Source organism: Mustela putorius, unplaced genomic scaffold (assembly GCF_011764305.1).
Source record: "Mustela putorius furo isolate JIRA1106 unplaced genomic scaffold, ASM1176430v1.1 tig00003962_pilon_pilon_pilon, whole genome shotgun sequence".
Classification (NCBI taxonomy): Eukaryota; Metazoa; Chordata; class Mammalia; order Carnivora; family Mustelidae; genus Mustela; species Mustela putorius.
In genome coordinates this window covers 19,433,868-19,454,262 of record NW_025422106.1, presented here as the reverse complement: position 1 = coordinate 19,454,262, position 20,395 = coordinate 19,433,868, and the positions used below count along the sequence as shown (strand labels likewise).

At 55.6% G+C, this 20,395-nt stretch overlaps 1 protein-coding gene across 5 annotated transcripts in view; it reads left to right on the top strand.

The window, feature by feature from the left end:
* RAB11FIP4 (RAB11 family interacting protein 4) overlaps positions 1 to 20,395 on the top strand; it is a 117,238-nt gene that overhangs the window by 78,153 nt on the left and 18,690 nt on the right. The window contains exon 1 of one of the 5 annotated variants that reach the window (XM_045070393.1): positions 1,120 to 1,399. The exons of 3 other annotated variants lie outside the window; for them this stretch is intronic. In XM_045070393.1, the coding sequence (XP_044926328.1) occupies positions 1,370 to 1,399 (30 nt within the window). In that variant the 5' untranslated portion in view covers positions 1,120 to 1,369. Of the gene's footprint in view, positions 1 to 1,119; positions 1,400 to 16,618; positions 16,643 to 20,395 lie in introns of those variants that run through there. One more of the 5 variants, XM_013053562.2, reaches the window with a different exon arrangement.

Below are 20,395 nucleotides of genomic sequence, written 5' to 3'. Positions count from 1 at the left end.
TGTTGTGATGGAATTGAACCAAAGCACCCAGCTGCCAACAGGTCCTGCCATGTCCATGTGCCACCCTGCTGGTCAGTGAGGACACAGGGAAGGCAAAGGGGCCTTCATGTTGGCCGGAGACAGACAATTAGGAAGATAAATCCCCCAAAACTTACCCCCAGTTGGACAATGCAACGCTGACTCAAAGGGAAACATCTGTATTAGTTGCTGCTTTACATTTTTGCCTTCTTTAATCCAAAGCATAGTGAAGAGTTATGGGGGGTGGGGAAGGAGGCACATTTTTTACTTAAATTATGTTTACTAGGATTCAACACAGAGTACTTCCTTTTTTATGTTTTCAGGGTTTTTTTTTTGTTTTTGTTTTTGTTTTTAAGATTTTATTTATGTGAGAGAGAGACAGTGAGAGAGAGCATGAGAGGGGAGAAGGTCAGAGTCGGGATAAACAGACTCCCATGGATGTGGGACACCATCCCGGGACTTCAGGATCACGACCGGAGCGGAAGGCAGTCGCCCAACCAACGGAGCCACCCAGGCGCACCTTGCTTTTAGTTCTTATTGCCCCTTGGTTCTTTGTATTCCTGGGCTGCTTCTAAATACAACTCCTGACTTTAGGAACGAAAGGACGAAGACTCAGACTGGTGGCGGTGGCGGTGGTAGGCGAGGGGGCTGGGGGTTTGGCAGATCTTCGTTCGGGTCCGCAAATGTGAGCGCGGAAGCGCTGGTCGGAGTCTCGCCGTACAGTGACCGCAACAGTGAGCGTAGTCGGGACCCGGCAGCGACAGCGACAGAGCCCGCCAGGCAGGCTTGCGAGCTCACAGACTCGGTCTCCTGGAATCTGAGGGCCAGAGCAGTGCAAACCCAGCGACCTTAACCTCGCGGCGCGGGCTCGGGCGGGCCCAGGCGAGCCCCACCTCCCGAGTCGCCCCCTCCTCCGGTGGGTAGCCCGGGCCTGCCTCAGAGCCGCGACGCCATTGGTCGGCGCCGCCCCAGCCACCTGCCCCTACCTTGGGGGCGGGGTTACCTGGGCCCCGCCCCCCGAGGCTCGGGTTCCCAGACCCGGCTTCCTCCTCCGGCCCCGCCCCCGGCCCGAGCCCCGCCCCCTTCGATCCCCGAGCCCGGGCGCCTCGTGATGTCACGGCAGCTTTGATACAAAGAGCCCTTCGGCCCACGCGGGTCTCCCGGCAACGGGCGCGGGTGGGGGCGGGGCCGGCGCCTTCAACTGCTGCCGAAAGTGAGCGACCCGCTGCGGCGCGGCGGGGTTCTTCTTTGCGCTCCCCGCGCTGCCCGCCGCGTTGCTGCCCGCCCCGCCAGCCCGCGCCCGCCCGCTCCTCGCCCCTCCGCAGCGCACCGACTCGCCGCCGGACGGGGGATGCGCACCTCGCCCGCCCCCGGGGGCCAGGTAAGCGGCGGCCGAGGGACTGGTGCTCGCGGGGCTCCGGCGACGCGCACCTGGCCGGGCCCACGGCTCCGGGGCGGGGGAAGTTACCGAAGCGCGGAACTTTGCCCGCAGCTCGGGCGCCCGCTACCGCCCCGGGAGTGTCCGCCCTCTCGGCCCTGGCCGGGGAGGTCGGGTTACCTGCGACCTCGCGCGCGGGGCCGCAGAAAAGAAACCTCTGTTCCCGCTGCCCTTTCCAGGCCCTGAGCCGGCTCCCAGGTGCGGGGGATGAGCAGAGCTAGCTAGCCCCGGGGCGCGGGGAGAAGGGGCCGCTTCTTCGGTGCAGTTTCCGAGAAGTGTTTTTGGAGGGACCTACTGGACTGGACAGGGGGCTGGATTGCCAGGACGCCTTCCTCGGGACCCCCGGCCTCCGCGTCCCACCTCCGCTCCCAGCGCGCCTTGCCCCACCGGCACCGGTGTTGTCCCAGCTCCCTGCCCTTGGCTCCGCCGTGTCCCCGGGGAAGCTGTGCCCGAGCGAAGTTTTTCCGTAGCTCTTGGCGGCTGCACCGAGCCTGTTCCTGGGTTCCCTCGCTTCTCCGAGGGGCTCTGCTGGACAAGGAGGAGAGCCAGCCTAGTTCGGGGCTTGCGGACAGGGCCCTAGCCCTTTACAGCCAAGACGTCCCCGAGGCCAGAGGTGTGTGCGGGAGTCCCAGCTCTTTGCCCTCCTGCCCCCGAGAGCCTGCCAGTAGTAGTTGTTGTTGTCACCGCCGCTTCTCTGTGGGCGACTAGCGTCTCTGAGGTCTTGGCAGAGCAGCCTCTGGAGAACCAATTGCGTCTGTGCTATGGGAACCTGGTCTGGACTTCGCTGGTGTTCCTTCTCCTCCCCCCCCCCCTTCACACCCTCCAGTGTACCTCTCTCTCCATTTATCTTTCTCCCCAGCCCTGCTCTCCCACAGATGGCTGGTAGGTGACACGTCACTCGCCCTGAGAGACAAGCCAGTGTTCCTTGTTTTATTATTTACAGGCCGCCTCCTCAAAGGATTGTGAACGGGCCAGATTCCTGCGCTCAGCCTACACTTTTTGCCTTGGCAACCCCCCCCCCAGGGTTAGTTTCTGATGGTCCCCCAAACCCCTCTCTTCCCTTGGTGGAGGCAGGTGCTAATCTTCTGGGTTCCAGGGAAAGGGATGGGGTATCCCCAGTTCCTGGTGACATGTGGCAGCCAAGTTAGGGAAAAGGGAATCTCAAAGGGGAGAAGGTGACCAATTATGGGTATATCAGACCCATGCTGTAGGGATCTCTGTCTTCCTGTTTGCAACCAGTCAGCTCAGCCTTGGTGGAATCCTTGGGTCACTGCCACTGACTGGGGTCTTGCCTTAAGCCAGGCACCAGCTTGCCCAGATAGACTGGCCCAACGCAGACCCTGCTGAGCTAGCATGAAATCCTTCTTCTGTGCCCAGGTGCTGGCAGTACAGGGACACTTCCCTACCGGTAAGGCGTTTGCAGGCTGTAGGGAGACTGAAAACCTGGGCCAAATTCCCTGTCCACTGCCCTGAGCCCTCAGGCACAGTGATCTAGGTTGTCTCCAAGATCCCTATGACTTCACTGGAGGGGTGTGTGGCTTGGAGGATTGGGGGAAGCCAGGGAAGAACTGGGACTTGTAGCAGGCATCACAGCTTGGGGGATGCCTTCTGGGGAACAGTCTTTTTACTGGGGGGACCCCAGGCTTTGGTGGAGGGGGTGGGGTGCATGACTAAGGCCAGCAGAGAGATAAGACTGTGCCCAGGGAGGGACCAGACTAGCCAGGCCAGGTGAGCCACGGGAGATATGACCTTTGCCCCAAGGAAGACCAGCGGGAGAGACTACCTTAAAAAGGACCTCTTAGCAAGTAAGGGAAGAAAAGAAATCTGCCCAGCAGCTTGCCTTGAGGCTCTGGGCTGCAGTGGGAGAATATCCTAGTGGATATTCCGCTGGCCCCCACACGCCCATTCTTCCCTCTCTTCTGAGCACTTTGCTCTTCCCTCCCTCAGCACACTGGCCCCTTTGTGGCCTGCGAGCCCCCTTCCCTATGGGTGGGACTAGCTGCCCCCACATCTAGGGCTTTCTCTGGAGCCCTCCAGGAGACCTCCTGGCTTTCGCCTTCCCGCATTCCCTCCGTTCTCCTCTAGGTGGCTAGAAACTTCCTTCCCTAGGGCTGGCAGTCCGTCTTCTGGGCTGACTTTTTATGCCAAGGAATGTTTCACAACTGATCTTGCTTACAATTTTGCTTCAGTTTATACATTTTAGCTGTGGGTATGGAGGAGGTGGAGGGGATGAGGAAGACTCCCGGTAAAGTACCAGGTGAGTGATCCCTGGAAGGCAGACCTCTCAGGACCTTGTCTGGGGGAGGGACAGCCTGGGCACGGGGTGCCCACTCTCTGGCTCTGCTCTCTGTCTCCTGGCACAGGGCTCAGTGCATTTTGAAAGGGAAGCCTCTTTATCTGGTCGCCCGCTGCCTGGGGTTGGCATTTGGGGCACAGTGCCTTGGCTTTGCCGGCCAGGTAGAACCCCTGGGCATGGGCTCTGTTTTCCTCTGGGTCTGCTCTGTTGACTCTTGACTCAGGAATGGGCTGTTGATGGTATCAAATCACTAGCCTTTCCAAGGACGTGGACCCCTTGGGTCTTCCCCCTGCTGGTCTCCCTGCTCCATTAATGGGTAATCCTGCCCCGTGACCGGCTGGGTATGAGGAAACAGCCACGTTGACTTGGCAGACCCACTCTGTGTCTTACTAGACATTGTGGGACCACCTGTCCTGGATGTGGTAGGGCCAGCCCCTCTGTCAGATGGCTTTCCAAGGCATTTCCCCATTTCTGTTGGCCCCGCCCTCACCCAGCACATCACCCAGCACGGGCAGCTCCTCCGCAGACACTGGAGCGTCTCGTCTGTGCCAGACCCCATGCTGGGTGCTTGAGTTATGGCAGCATAGGGCAGCAGCAGTGCCTGTGTCCGTGGAGCTTGTGTGATGGCCGGCAGGCAGGGAACAGGTGCAGCACACGGGGTGGCCGGACTGCCAGCAGGCCAGTGGGGCTTGTGGACTTAAACAGAGTGGGCAGGGAAGTCCTCGCTGAGAAGGTGGTGTCCTGACAAAAGAGGTTCAGGTCCAGGGAGAGTCACTGCAAGGGCAAGGGCCCTCAGGGGGGGCCATGGCTGACAAGGCCAAGCTGCGATTGGAGAAGGAACCAGGTCAGGGCAAGGGGCACGGGCTCACAGAGATCAGGGACCTCACATGCTGCCAAGCGAGCACCCAGACCCCCGGAGAATGGGGGATGAACAGCACACAGTGGAGACTAGACATCCACTGGCACAAAGTGCATTTCCTTGCTCTGTCCTCTGCAAACCCTCGCTGTTGAGGGGTCTGGGCACTGAGGCATTTCTTTTGTTTTTAAGGATTTTATTTGTTTATTTGTTTTCTTATTTGATACAGAGAGAGCACAAACAAGGGGAGCAGGCAGAGGGAGAAGCAGCTCCCCGCTGAGCAGGGAGCCCGATGCAGGGCTGGATCCCAGGACCCCGGGATTATGACCTGAGCAGAAGGCAGATGCTTAATGATTGAGCCACCCAGGTGCCCTGCATTGAGGCATTTTTTGAGGAGAAGTGTCTGCATGTGGCCGTTGCTGCTGTGGACTTTCCAGCCGTTGGCCTGGGGTCAGGTCAGAGAAGCCTGTCCCTGTGCAGGTAGAGACCATTCTGGCCAGATGTTATTTCCGCTACACAGATCAGTACCAGCAGAACCTGCAGGGCACCGCTTGGGCCACCCTCCTGTTCCCACAGGTCTCTGTTAGCAGGGGTGCAAGGCCGGCCCCCCGTCCTCTCCTTCTTGGGCTCCTGGCCTCCTTGAGCCTTGAGGTGTTCAAGCCTTCCTTTTGCTTCCATGGGCAGCACAGTTCTGGGCCCTGCTCTCCTGAGAAACCTAGCAAAGACGTTCCCCCACCTGGGCAGCAGTTTTGGGTCTAATCTCTGTCTAGCCTAGGCCCCCAGAGAGAGAAAGAGTGTGTGTGTACACAGGGAGAAAGAGTGCAACCAGAAATGTGTTCATCCTTCGAGGTGTGTGTGGAGGTCTAGAGTTGTGGGGTCTGCGTGACCCCTGGCCCTGGCCCCATCTGGCAGGCTGGGACTAGTAACACCCAACGTTTCCAACCCCACTCCTCAACTTCCTTCAAGAAATGGGAAGTTTTCCGACTGTTGGCCATATTCGTAATTGATTCAACCTGTTTCGTCTTCCCAGACAAGTGGGTTCTTTCCCAGCAATGTAAACATGATTCAAATGAAAACAGAGCTCTGTGGCAGTTATTACTAATAGCTGTGGCCCTGCTTCTGGGAGCCTTTCTCTTTTAAGGGACCAGAAAGAGGAAGGCCTGAACAGAACCCCAGTGTGGGAGAGTGGGTGGGAACACTCGCTGTCTTGAGTCATCTGCTGTCACCCCCACCGTCCTCTGCACTCTGCAAGCAAGCCTCGTGGCCTGAAGAGGGAACTTGTGCTGCAAGAACCAGTGTGGTCTGCAGCGGACTTGGGGAAAGAGGGGGTGGGGGCAGGGTCTGCTCTCGGCGCCCGCCTTCAGTCCCCCTCTTCAGTTTTTTTTTTTTTTTAAAAGATTTTATTTATTTATTTGACAGGCAGAGATCACAAGCAGGCAGAGAGGCAGATAGAGAGAGGGGGGGAGGCAGGCTTCCCGCTGAGCAGAGAGCCTGATGCGGGGCTCGATCCCAGGACTCCAGGATCATGACCTAGGCCGAAGGCAGAGGCTTTAACCCACTGAGCCACCCAGGCGCCCCAAGATAGGAGAGACAGGAACAGCACGTGTCTCCTTCCCGCCCACTGGTTTTCCTGGGAGAAACAATCCACCTCAAAACACGAGTGCCTCCCTTTCACCCAACTGGGTACTCAGCCACTCAATGCCTGTTTTCTTCAAGTAAAAACAAAATGTTTTGGAGCCCGAGAATACATGTGTCTAGTCCCCGGCTCTGCGGTCTGCTCGCTGTGGGACGTCCGGCAAGCCGCCTCCCCTTCCCGGGCTTCCGGGGGCTGATGGTGAAAGTAAAATGAGCCCCTGTGACCTGACAAGCCCAGATGGGTTCTGACCGGGGCTCGGTTGATGCCTGGTGGGTGGTTAGACAACCAGAGAAGCAGGGTGGTGTGGTGCCCGGGGGGGGGGGCTGGGCTCTGGAGCCCAGCGGCCTATGTTCGAGTCCCGCCTCGGCCAGGCCAGCGGCTACTTGTGCAGTCGCAGACTGTTTACCCTTTCCGTGCCTCGCAGCCTTCCTAGGTAAAAGGAGGACGATGCTAGTCCCTCCCTTGGAAGGCGGGCCTGTGAATCACTGTGTGAATGTATGAACAGCACTTCAAACCCTGCCTGGTGTATGAGGGAGCTGTTATTTTTAGTTCCTATAAGCTTCTAGTGGTTTGATCCTCGCGACTGATAACCTTAGCGCCTAACCGAATTTCTCGCCGGGAGGATGTCTGAGCAGAGGCAGGAAAGTGGTGGAGGAGAAGCTCCACTACCTGGGGGGCTTTACAGGAGGAGCAAAACTCCCCTTTCTCAGCTTCTGTGCTGTTTCAATAAACCAACCCAGCCTCTTGTGGATGTGGGCTCTGGGGCTGGAGCGCCGTGACCAGTGCCCGCATGGCAATCTGGGCATGGATGCCAAGCACGTCCCGAGGTGCCAGGCAGCTCCCCGGGGCTTGGTGTGGGGCTGTGCACCTGGTCCTTCCTTCCCACCCCGCCAAGGGGAAGAGGCCGCCGCCCCTCTGCTCACCCTCCCTTCCCTGGCCCCCAGCGTCTTATTAAAGCATTGCAACTCTGGCAGCCCACAGGGTCCCCAGAGATCTGGAGAGGAGCCGGACAGAACGATGCAGACTGTCAGCCTCCCCACCGTGTTGTGTGACTGCCCTTGGCCCTGTTCCAAGGAGCCAGCCTACCTGTTCAACAAGCTTGGCTGCTCTGAGATCTGCAGCTCCATGGGGGACTGGGGGAATGGCAAAGCCGACGGGCAGGGCCAGGCTGGCAGGTGGGGGGGGGGGGGTCGGGCCAGGCTCTGGGGCTAATATGAAGTAACCTTGAATCAGAAGACTCCTGGTGAAACGAGGGCTCTTGTTGACAGGCAGGTCTGGCCAGCACATTTTTGTGTGATTATCTACAAGATTGCGTCGGTTATTAGCAAAGAAGGACCTTGCGGCAGCCAGGCGTGCATGTGGGTGGTCACGTGCATGTGAGGAGTTGTCCTCTGGCCCCCAAGTCCCACACACAGTCTGAGGAACTGTGCCTGAGTCCCCATTCCCCACTTACGCTGTATTTTACAGACGCTAAGACACTTTCCCCCCCACGTTTTAGCATCTTCAGTTGGTATGTGTGGTACGTTTGCTGGTGTGCTTTCATTTCTCGATGTACTTAGAATAACCGTGTACCTTAAAATCCAAGGCGTCTCGGATTTAATGAAACACAGAAACTAGGTGACCTCTGGAGAGCTTATGTAACCTGCCCAGTTTCTTCAAGGAAGGGAGTAGAGCTACCTTGTAGTGGTGGGAGGGTTATGTGAGGGGACACTCACTACGATGTGGTTCAGGGGAACAAGGCTTGACTCCAGGCTGACCTGGGTTCTGATTCCCACCTTGCCGCACACAAGCTGTGTGACCTCGGGCAAGCGGAGCCACCTCTCTGAGCCTCATGTTCTTCTTATGTCAGATGCCGGTCCTGGCTCCACAGTTGTCGTGATTGTGCATAAGGCATCTTTTCCTGTCTTACTGGGTCTCCTCTCCGGTCTCACCGCCCCATTCCAACTGGACTAGGAGGGAAAGTGAGGGCAGAGAGCAGGTTACCGGCCTTTGCAAGGTAGCAGAGGGAAAGGGGGTATTATTTATCGGGGCTTCTTGACTTGGTTTCTAATCCTTGAACATCATCTTTTTCTTCCTTCCTTTCCCTCCTCCTCCCACCTTGCCTGAGTTTTCATTTCCACATGTGTTTCCTTTTAGCAATTCTCCTTCCAGTCTCTCTTCTTCCTTTCTGTAAAAGCTCCCCACACGCAGCCTCTCTGAACCTCCCCATGGAGGGGAAGGGGAGGGAGCCCTGCCTCGTGGCCAGGTGGCATAGGCCCCAGGAGCCTCTGCCGGCCGTGGTCCATGGCGTGATGTGCTGTGCTCCCGGCAGCCTTCAGCTCAAGCCCACGTTCTGGTGCCGCCCACCTTGCTGCTTCCAGTGCCCGTGTGGCCCGACCTAAGACTATTCCAGTGCTGCATAACTGACACTGGCATCACCGAGAGTAGTCTGTGTTTTCTGTACCCTTTCTGCTGCATTAAAGTCAGACCTGTTCGCATCCCAGCCCTGCTGGCTCTGTGACCTTTTGCAGGTTACTTAACCTCTCTGAGCCTGGGTTTTCCCGTCTGGATGGTGGTTGATGCACAAAAGTACCTGGTACGTGCTAGACGCTTAATAGGTGTATTCTTTCCTGGTCCTCCTCAAACAGTTAAGATCACTTGATGTTTCTTTAGGGGCTCCGGGAGACAGATGGAGGAGCTCAGGGCAGGGAACTGCAGGGTTGCAGGCACAGGGACCTGGGCGAGCAGGATGTGTCAGGCAGCATGCATGCCTCTGGGACGGAACGGGGTGAGCCGTCAGGACCTCAATACCTTTGGGGAGTGAGGTTGATGAGGTAGGCTGCTTGCTAAGAGTGCAATGGGCTGTGTGAGGTGCTGGACTACAGCGCGTGGGGACGTCCAGCTGACCATGAGCCACCCCAAGCAGGGCCTCAGCGAGAGCTGCTGCTGGAGGGAGACCTCATTCTCATCAGAAGGACCCTCTGTTTCTCCCCCTCTTGAGATCCTGGTGAAAGCCAGTAGCCCAGCTCCCTCAATTTTGTGTGTGGTGCCTGGGTTCCCAGCCCCCTCTAGGTGCTGTCTGGACTCTGGCACAAGCGTCGACCCCCGTCCTTGGTGTGTGGCAGAGGCTATGATGAGCTCCCCAGCCCTGAGAGAGACAAGGCTGAGGTTGGCTTACAGAATACCTGTGTCAGCGGGTCTGGTGGCCCCTTTGGGGACCCCCCTGGCAGGAAGCAAGCCTGCCATACCACACGTCTTCTTCCTGGGAACAGGGGAGTGGGTGGGTCAGTTGTGCCAGTGCTAGGATGGGAAAATCACTCCCCTCACCCACCCCGCCCCAGATCATCCTTCTCTCCTTAAAGTGGTGTACACGGGCTGAGGAGGAGAGGGTAAGGCACCTCACCCACCTCACCCACCTCACCCAGTCCTAGGGAGAGAGTCATGGGAGCAGAGAAGGGGCTCATGGGACTTGTGCCTAGAGGTGGCTCTAGGGCCCTCCGCATGGAGGCAAAGAATTAGTCCCCTGGATATAGTAATGTTCTCACTGGGCCTTGTTTAGGGACAGGCCTTTGTGGCGTAGGGAGGAACTGTGTTTCAGGCATAAGGAGCCAGAGCGTGAGGGTGGTGATCATGTCCGACAAGAGCTTGGGGTACAAGGGGAGGGGGTGGCAGGATCATGTCCGGAGGCTGAGACCAGCGGGACGGGGCTGTGTGTGCTGGGCTGAGACGGGGGCCTGGTTTTGTGGCCATTGGCAAGCTCACAGGGTCTTTGACAGGGACCTTCTTGGACATTCTGTAGCCTTGTATTCCCACTGGGCACCTCCTGCCCTCTGAGCCCCAAGCTGTGGCTTGTGTTCAGACCCAGAGCTCTCACCTGTTCTTACCGCGGGACAGCCCGGGAAGGGACCCGATCTGGCTTTGCCTCCCTGGCTTGTGGCCCCCAAGCTGTGCTCTGGCCAGCAACACTCTGGTGAGTCTGGCTGTGCGACAGCAGCCCTGGGGACACCTGCCCAAGGCACTGGACCAGGCAGAGGCAGAAGGATAGGAGGGAGCACCTGACCAGAGCCTGCTGGGAGCACTGCTGGGACTCTGGGATGATGGGAGATGCCTGAAGGTTATAACAGTAGAGGCAGGGGGGCTGGAGAGTGGTGGCAGAGGAGTTCCCTGGTCCGTGGCCTGCCTGATCCCAGGCAGGGATCCCCTTGGCCCTGCAAGCTCTGGCTGTTAGCTCTGGGTAAACACTGGAACACTCTGCTTAGCCTTCCCGGACTGAGGGCTTCTATGCAAAGAAGGGGATGAGGTAGGTACTGGCCCCAGCTCTAGACGGTGGGTCAGCCCTGCTCGGGTGTACTCTCCTTGAGGCAGATGGTGGCCTCTCCCTGGGAAATTCACATCCCCTCATGGGAGGGTGCCCCGTGAAGGAACACTGCTCTGCCTGGCCGGCGGAGCTGGCCTGGGCCACTGTCGGCCCATCCCAGGCTCCTCTCTACCCCTTCCTTAGCATCGTGGTAAAACACGGAGCCCCCAAAGCAAGCCCCACAAACTCTTGACTGTGTGAGTAATTAAGCCCTCACTTCAAACAGCCACATCTTTAAAAGCTATAATTTGTAGCCCAAAATAGCTGCCTGTTCAAAGAGCCAGGAGAGCCCTTGATGTGTGCCCCTTTCAACTTGCAGCCTGTGGATTCGCCTTTGACATTTTAGTTGTCCGACACCCCTGGCTGTGGTTTTTTGGAGCCGCAGATCCAGTGGCCGGGTGGGAACGCCGCTTCCCAGCATATACTTGGGAAATCTTATTTTGAGCATTTAGATCTGGTGATTGATGTCCAGGGCTTCCTGGCTCGGGTTCACGTGACTCTACCTTTCTGTGTGACCACCCACGCTGGGTGAGGTGGCCTTATCCTTTTATGTGACTCCCAATTCTTCTGGAGAAGAATCACAGCATAACTTCAGGGGAAGGTAGACTAAACTCTGGACACTGGGTTCTTACCTGGAAGAAGGAGAGGGTATTTATGTGCAGGGATTTGCGGGGCAGAAAATGAGACCCTTTCAGTAAAGCACAGAGCAGACACTGGCCACGTGGGGGGTACTCCCGTGTGTCCCCTTCCCCCAGCTGGCCTCTTGTTGTAGACCGGCCCTGTGGATTCGGGTAGGTACTTGCAGGGAGAGGGGTACCGGCCCACAGGAAACACCTCCCTTGACCTGCAGCTTCGCCAACAGCTGACGTGCCTGGAATTCTTGGGGCTGGCTGCTGGGCTTGGTTTCCAGATGTGGAAGCAATTTGAGTTCTGTTTTCCTAATCCCCAACAGTTTGCTTCTCGAGTCCATGTTCTCACTTGAATATCAAGACCGTTGGCTCTCTTTCAGGGCAAGGGTTAGGCTAGATGGCCTCTTTGGATCCCTTTTTGCTCAGGAGGTAGGTTCCCTGAGGCACTCTGATCACTCTGACCCAGGGCTTTGTTAGGATAGTCACACCCCTGTCAAGGGCTTGTTCCCTTCGGGAGAGAAGTTCACCGTGGGGCCACCTCCCCTCCATGGTTTTTCCCTGGAGATGGATCACTTAGCCAGAGGCAGCTGTTGTGTCTGCCTGACCCTAGACAGCCACCCGGGAAGGGGGAAGCTGGCTCCGGTTCTGGCTGGGTCTGGGGTTGGGGGGCTGGTGTCCCGGCTGAGCAAGGTGCCCACGTGTCCCAGGAATGATGAGGGCCCTTTTCCCCAAACTGACCACAGCAGAGGGAAGAAATTTCAAAGGACCAGAAATACCGTCTGGCATGGATAAACTGGTAATATCTTGCTCAATTACGGAGAGCTCCTCACCGCAGAGGTGGCCTGCCCCGGCTCAGACTGTAGTTGCAGGCCTAACTGCTGGTCTCTCCTCTTGTAAACCATTCACTTTTTAGGTAAAATAACTTTTACATTTGTATTATAACTACACTAAATACAGTTCTAGGCAAACAGAAATTGCCTTTGCCATTTTAAATGTCTCTGGCTGAACTCCATGTACACGTTCCTTTAAAATTAAAACATAATACATACACTATTGAGGGAACACAAGAAATGGAAATAATGACTTAGATTTATATATATGGTGTTTAGGAAAACATCATTCTGATAATTACAGATCCGCCAAGCTTCAGCTTCAGCAAAACAGAGTCTCTTTAGAAATCGCAGTACAGGGGCGCCTGGGTGGCTCAGTGGGTTAAGCCGCTGCCTTCGGCTCAGGTCATGATCTCAGGGTCCTGGGATCAAGTCCCGCATCGGGCTCTCTGCTCAGCAGGGAGCCTGCTTCCCTCTCTCTCTCTCTCTCTGCCTGTCAAATAAATAAAATCTTTAAAAAAAAAAAAAAAAAAAGAAATCGCAGTACCTCCAAATGATCACGAGAGAGAAGACAGCGTTTCTTTTGAGGAGAGAGGAAAACGAACAAACCCCCAGTCCCTCAATGAGCTTCTGGAGACCCAGTAGGTCCCTTTGGAGGCGGAATTGAATTGACCTAGAAGGAATTTGCCTTTATTATCAGGGTGGGAAGGTGGGGGACAAATCCAGGCGGGGCCGAGGGGCACCATACAGGCTTCCGAGTGGGGGGAGGAAAGGGCGGTCGTCAGCGAACAGCTAAGTACCACACACCGGCTGCCTTGAACCACTGAGATGAATTCTGTCGCACTTCTGGAGGCTAACTTTTAAGATCGAGGCGTCTGCGGGGTTGGTTTCTTCTGAGGCCCCTTTCCTTGGCTGGCGGATGGCTGTCTTCTCCCTGTCTCTTCACATGGTCTGTGTGTGTGTGTGTGTGTCTGTGTGTGTGTGTCCTAATCCCCTACTCCTCTTTAGGATACGAGACCATTGAATTAAGGCCCACCACGATGCCCTCCTTTTAATATGATTGCCTTTTTAAAGACCCTGTCTCCCCAAATAGTCACACTCTAAGGTACTGGGGTTGGGACTTTAACATATGAATTTGGCGGGTGACGGGACACAGTTCAGCCCATAAGAGGAAGTTCCTTCGAGCCATCTTCTGAGGCGGGGAGGAAGAGGAGTGTGAGCAGAGCCCGGCATCTAGGGAAAGAGCCCTGAGTGGAGGGGATGAGAGGCAGCTCTGCCTGCAGGCAAAGGCCCACTCTTGATGATGGGCCCTTCGGTGCTGTCTTCGGATGAGGTTCCAACGTTCTGATTCCTGGTTCGCCTTCTAGAACCTGAGCCACCGTTGCTGCCTGATCTGACCATTCGGAACCTAGACTGCTCCTCATTCACCTCGTGGGGTTCTGACCCTTGGTTGTGTTGGTCCACCAGGCTCCCTGTTTCTGCTGACCCTGGCTCCGGGGTGTAGCATTCTTTAAGGAAGGCTTCACTTTTGCATGTTCCGTTTAAATGGAGCTAAACTTGTCAGAGATTTTCCACTTTTCCTTAACCCATTCAGCAAGTTTGGGGCAACTATCTTTCATGTTTTATGTATGTATCTTTCTGCTAATATACTGAAAAACAAACAAAAGACCTGTAAGAACCGGTTATGGGGAGCCACTGAACGTGGGGCCAGGAAGTCTGTGTAACTCCCCAAGGTTTTGCCTGAAGCACCCCCCCCCCCCAGGCCCGGTGGTTCCAGAGCCCACCATCCAGCTCCTGCAGTGGCCAGACTCCATCAGCCATACAAGAGGACTCCCCCACAGTGTTTCATTTGGAGCCCAAGCCAGCCCCTGCAACCAGGACAGACCATCATGGTGCTGGTTGGTGGGGGAGACTGTTCCAGCAAGGATTTGCATGCCCCAGCTGCCCTCCAGGGCCTCAGCCGTATTGACTTTATCTCTCATGTAACTTTTTTCCCCCTAAACCATTTGAAAGAAAATTAAGCAAGACCTTATCAAAACTAAGGGTACTGTTCCTTCATAACTATTAGCAAGCATAATTCCCTAATATCACCCAATATCTAGTCCATATTCCAGCTTCAATTTCGACTCCAATAGGACTTGCTAGCTAGGTGGTGGTTTGCTTATTTGTTTGAACTGGGATCCAATCAAGGTTAACATTTAGCTTTTCTGTCTCTTGATGAATCTAAAACAGTGGTTCTTAATAGTGTGGTCCTGGGACCATCAGCATCACCCAAGAACTTGTTAGAAACGCACTTTGGACGGGACTGGAAGAGATTATGCTGAGTGAAATAAGTCAAGCAGAGCGAGTCAATTATCATATGGTTTCACTTATTTGTGGAGCATAACAAATATCATGGAGGACAAGGGGTGTTAGGAGAAGGGAGTTGGGGTAAATTGGAAGGGGAGGTGAATCACGAGAGACTATGGACTCTGAAAAACAATCTGAGGGGTTTGAAGTGGCGGGGGTGTGGGAGGTTGGGATACCAGGTGGTGGGTATTATAGAGGGCACGGATTGCATGGAGCACTGGGTGTGGTGAAAAAAATAATGAATACTGTTTTTCTGAAAATAAATAAATTGGGGGAAAAAAAAAAAGAAGTGCACTTTGAGATATTTTATTTATTAGAGAGCCAGAGAGCAAGCATGAGTGGAGGTGGTGTGGTAGAGGCTGAAGCCGACTCCCCACTAAGGGAACCCAAGGACGTGGGGCTTGATCCCAGGACCCTGGGATCATGACCTGAGCTGAGGGCACACCTCTAACTGATTGAGCCACCCAGACACCCCTAGTAGAAGTTAGATCTTAAGGCTTGATTAGAATTGAGCATAGGAGGCTTGTCCTTAATCTTGTGTCCAGCAATTAGTTGATGCTAGGTTCGATCACTCTTTTAAAGTGACAATAGCCTGTTTTTACCACAGTCGAAATATTGGGGGGGGTTAGAGGGTGTTCAGAGGGTGTCAGGTGCCAGTGTCTAGTCTAGTTCCTCGTCAATCTCCAACCCAACGGTTTTATTCTGCAGTTGGGGACAGCGTGCGATTTGGGCCAGGTCTCGTTTGCGTGGCTCACACCTTCCGTCTCTCTTCTAATTCTGTTGTTTGCCTGCCCCATCAGTTACCAAGAGAGATGAATTAAAATCTCCACCGCTATTCATTCGTTTATTTGAAAGTAAGCTCTGCACCCACCATGGGGCTTGAACTCCTGACCCTGAGATCAAGAGTCACATGCCTACTCCCTGAGCCAGCCTGGCGCCCCACCCTCCATTGACTTTTATTTTTGGCCTGTGTCCTGGTGTTTATGTTGTGTTGCTTATAAACACCACGTAGTTGTTGTCTTTATCTAGTCTGGTGGTGTTTGTTTATTAATAATGTGGTTTTATTTCATTTTCATTTTCTGCATTGCTACCATGGTTGAGTTCTGATCTTTGGTCTTCTTTTCCTCTTTTTTTTCTGTATCCTTTCAGATGTCTTAAGCATTTTTTATTCCTTTTTTTTTTCTCCATTAGCGCTTTAGTAATACATTTTTAATTTTGAAGAGCGGACTTTTGAAATGCTTCGACATGCTCTTGGAATGCAAGTGGCGTGGTGGGGGAAGGGGGTCTGGAGGGTCTCCCAGTGGAGCGCGTGACCCCCTGTGACGGGCGCTGCCAGTGGGGTCCGAAGTCTGGCCCAAAGCCTAACAGCTTGAAAACCAGACCGTGGTGGCCCTTCCCTGACCCCTTTGGGACTCGAATGCCACCCCATGACCACAGATTATCTCTCCATGGACCCGCAGAGCCAGAGTGCTGGCTGACTGACTTACAGTGAGCAGCGTGCCCTGTCTGTGAGCTTGGGCAGCCCAACTTTCCCCATCGGTCACAGGCTTCCAGAAGCCTGCTGTGATCAAAAGGGAGGTGGGTGAACTTGGACATAGGGGAGCTGGATAGCAGGGCTGCATGGACATTGAGTGATCTCAAGCTCTGGTGCCAGCTATGTCAGACCCCACAGCCTTTGGGGCAGACTGGCCATGTGGGGCAGGCAGACCAGACCCCTCTGGCCAGTGCCTGTGTGGGTGCTGCCAGGTCTGCTACAGACTCTCCCTATTAGATTCCTTAAGACACAGTCCCTCTGCTTTGCCACTGTGCAGGAAATTTGCCTACCCTGGCTCTTAGGTTGGCTGTGGGGGAGGGGCTGGCTGTCAGACACCCTCATTTCTGAGTTTTTCTGGGAGCTACATGTCTTCTCTTTCTCTTGTACTCCTGTGACACTACCTTAGCAGCGTCTGTTGGGAGAGGGGAAGCGTGAGACTGGGGAGAGAGACAGTGCAGGAGTGTGATTAAGAACGTGGAAAAGAAGGCCCTTTGGGTTTCCACACCCCTTCCACTGTAGGGGCGTGTACCATAGCCGGGCCTCCATATTGGAGTGCCTTTGCTCTATGCAAATGGCCTGGGAGCTCTTGAGAACCGCAAGCCTTACTTTCTCTTTCTCTTCTCTCCGGTATCAGCCTGAGGTTCCACAGCTGGTGGGGGCCAGATCCAGAACCGAACCATGTCTGCCTGAGAGCCTCAGTTCTCCCACCTATAAAACTGGGTAACTTAGGACTTCCGTCCAGGGGCCAGGGAAGGAAGTGCACACTGGAGGGGTGATCCTGACCACTCTCTGATCTGGCCCCTGGGGACGGGAACAGGGCAGTCTGTCCTATCTTCTGAACGTTGGCCTCCCCCACCAGAATGGGACTCTTTGGGCTTTCTTCATCTGACCATGTGCAGTCAGTCCCCAGGATTGGCCAAGACAGGTGATAAATGAACTCTAGTGGCTCCCCTTTTTGCCCTTGACCTTTCTGGGGACAAGCCGGGGCCTCATATCTGAGCCAAGGTTACTTCTGTTCCAAAGTTGAGGCTTAGACACCAGCCTCCCTATATAGAAGCTTACCTGCCCCTTTAGTCCCACCCTCGCCCTTTGACTGGCAGCCCAGCCACACTTTGTTGAGCCAGAACCGTATCAGCCACTGATGTGCACCGACCCCCACCCACAGAGCAAGGCTTGGCTTCAGGGCAGGGGTTGGTAGCCACAAGAGGGGTGGCAGGTACAACCTGGATTGCTTGCTAATCTCTGCTGTTGCCACGCCTGGATGGGTGGCTGAGTGATGGAGGCTAGGGGATCCCAGCCCAGGTAAGCAGATTCCCTCTCTCTGGACCTGGGGCCGTTGGCATCCACAAGTTAGCTCCCTAGTCTTTAGCTACCTGTGGTAAAGACCTAGAGAGACCCCGAGCAGGCCTGTCCCTCTGCCCAGGCAGTGGGTTGGCTGGGATTGTGACAAGGGATTTCATCCCCAGCCCCCTGCACCCCCGACCCGCTTAGCGTTACCCAGACATCATCCTGACTTCTCCCCTGCACCAGGCTTGGTTTGTGTCCCCCACCTCCCTGCTCTCTTCCCTGCAGTGGGGTCTCACGTGTGCCCACCAGTGTCTGGCTGCGAGGAAAGCTGGGATGTGCCGAATCGAGCTATTTTTACCCAGTCCTGTCCCTACAGAGCTGTTCTTTGGCTCTGAGTTACTGCCTGGGAAGTGGAGCTACAGCCAGGGCTGGGGATGGATGAGCCGGAGCCTCAGAGCCTCCTGGCCTCCCCTGCCCAGCCTGTGTCTCAGCCTGACACTTACTAAACTGTGTAATTAGCGTGCAGAGGGAGTGGGTGGAAGGGAGTAAGTGGAAGATGGCCCCGGTGGGGAGAAAGGAAGCACCTGCACCTCTGTAACTTGCAAACTTCAGGCTTCCAGAAGCTTGAACCCAGCCAGCATCCACCTGGTGTGTCGCTGGGGGTCGACGGGGTAGGGTCCCAGGGGGTTGGATAGAGGCCATCAGGCCTGGAGACAGCCTGGTTGTCTTCTCTCAACACAGTGAAGACCATAATAGCTCAGATTTATTGATCCTTCTCTGTGTGTGTTTAACACATGTACTAACTGGTTTCCTGATGACCAATAACTCCCTTCTGCAGATGGGGAAACTGAGGCACAGAGCAGTTCAGTAAACCTAAGGTTGCAGAGCTGAGGGGTGGAGCTGGGGTTTGAACCCAGTCAGTCCACCTCTAGAGCTCGCTCCCAACACCGTTCTGCGCCCCTCTCTTCTCTGCCATGTTCCCAGTACCTGTGAAGTACGGAGCAATGTTCTACGTAGGTTCTTTATGGCTGTCTTGCCAGCTGGCTGTTTCCAACCCTGTTTTTAGATGAGGCTCAGAGACTGAACAGCTTGCCCAGGGTTGCACAGTGGCCAGTGAATGAGCCAGGCAGGCACCGAGGCCTCGGGGTTACCACAGCTGGGCTCTTCCCAGCGCCCCGTTCTGCCGTGCAGTTTGCGGCCACAGGTACCCACCACTCACCGGCCATGTGCCCCCTGTGATGCCAACTGCTGGGGGTTCCGACGCAGACGTCCCCGGGGTGACCGCCTTGAGGGCCTGCCTTCTCACAGGGAATGTGGAAGCAGGGTCCTTTGGAGTCCATGCTCTAGCTGTCTCAAAAATGGAGTAGTGGTGTACGTGACTTGAAGATGGAGTGCCACTGGGGCAGTTGGGGGATGGGGAGGACCAGATGAAGTCCTCAGGTCTGGGCCCTGCCGTAGCCCCCTCTGGCAGTGTGGACGGCAGGGCATTGTTGGCCCCTCTGAGGCTGGGATGACCTCTCCCACCATGGGTATTTTTTTTTTAACCAGCTGTTGAATTCAGCCCATGCCAACTTCCTACAGAGGAAGGAGTGACTTTGGGGCCTACTGGCAGGCAAATGCTGCCCTCCCTGGAGAGGGGCCTCCATGGCCAGCCTGTGTGCCTCTGGGTTCCCACCTCTGGCCTGGCCCAGCTGCATCCAGTCCCAGCCAGAGACGGGCTGGGGATATGGAGGGGGGACGCTGGAGATGCAGACCTGCCCTTCCAGAGCAGCTGGTTAGGGCCTGTTTTCCCAGCTGCAGGCCTCCAATCTCTCTAGAAACCCTTGGTTTCTGATAATTCCCCAGACCTAGCCGCTTGGGGAAGGTGTACTTCCTAGTCTCCAAGCCGATGAGTAGTTAGTGGCCTGTCTAGCACTTTCCAGCTACCGCCCATGCTTTGCCTCCTTTCCTGAGGTGTTTGGGATCAGAGCAGGCTGTGCCCACTTCCAGCAGCACCCCTCCCAGGCCCGGTGCTACACCAGGCCCTTCTCCAGAGGGCCCAAAGGGATGGGAGCAGGCTCAGGACATTCCCGAGGCAGGAGCAGGGGTGATGGGACCACTTTTGTCCAAGACAAATGCCAAATCAGTACTGACTGTCTCGACCAACCAGGGAATCTAGTTACTTTTCTTATAGCTGTCTATATATTATTTGAATTTAGGGGGAAACTACTAGAAAGGGTTTTGGAGTCCTAGAATTTTTAACTCACCTTGGGCTAATCACAGTGGGTTGAATGAAAAGGTGTTAATATGGGGAGGCAGTTGATTTTAAGAGAAAAGACTGGAGATTGAGAGTCTGTGTGCATGTGTACATGTGTGTGCACATGTGCATGCGTGTGTGTGTGTGTGTGTGTGTGTGTGTGTAGCAAGGGGACGCTGAGGGGCCAGGACTCTGCCTGTCAAGAGTCTGGCTTCTGTGGCAGGAAGTCCTAGGGCAGTGCCAGCCCACTCTGAGCCTCACCTTCCCCAGGTGTCCCACAAAGACTACAAATCCTTCATCCCTGCCCTGTTCGCATCCTGGATCTCCTCCGGGGCTGTTGTCAGGGCCAGCCGGGGCCCTGCTTTGTCGACTGTGAAGGGCCAGGCACATGTGGACTCTGCTCAATCAGAGGATAAAATTATGCCTGAGAAGGGGGTGGTCTTTTTGGGTGGAGTGACCCCTGTGGGGGCATCTGACCCCTCCCGCCCGCCTGTGGCTGAGGACAGGCCATTCTTTCCTCTTGGCGCAGCTGTTGGGAGTGGGTATGTTGCTCTAGGACATCCGGGGAGAGGAGGCCATGGTCCCCACCTGCCTTTCGTGAGCTGGGTGTCTCTGGGCAGAGTGCCTGACAAAAAACGGGGCCTCTACATCTCCGTGTCCAAGGGAACAAACATGAATTAGCCACCGGCATGCCGGGCCGAACGCCTGCAGAGCATGGCTGCTGGTCCCTACTCGGGGCCCTGCCTGCCTCCGGGGAGTGTGCTGGGCAGCAGACCCCCAGGACCCCTGCCAACCGAGCTTTGAGAGCAGTATAGGCACCAGTACCCCACAGTCCAGTCCTGCCCTGCCACCAACTCCCTAGGGGCCCCAGGCAAGTCCCTCGACTCATGGGAGAAAGGAGACCCGACTCTTGGGGCTGTGAAGACCAGAAGTGGCCATGGACTCCTGGA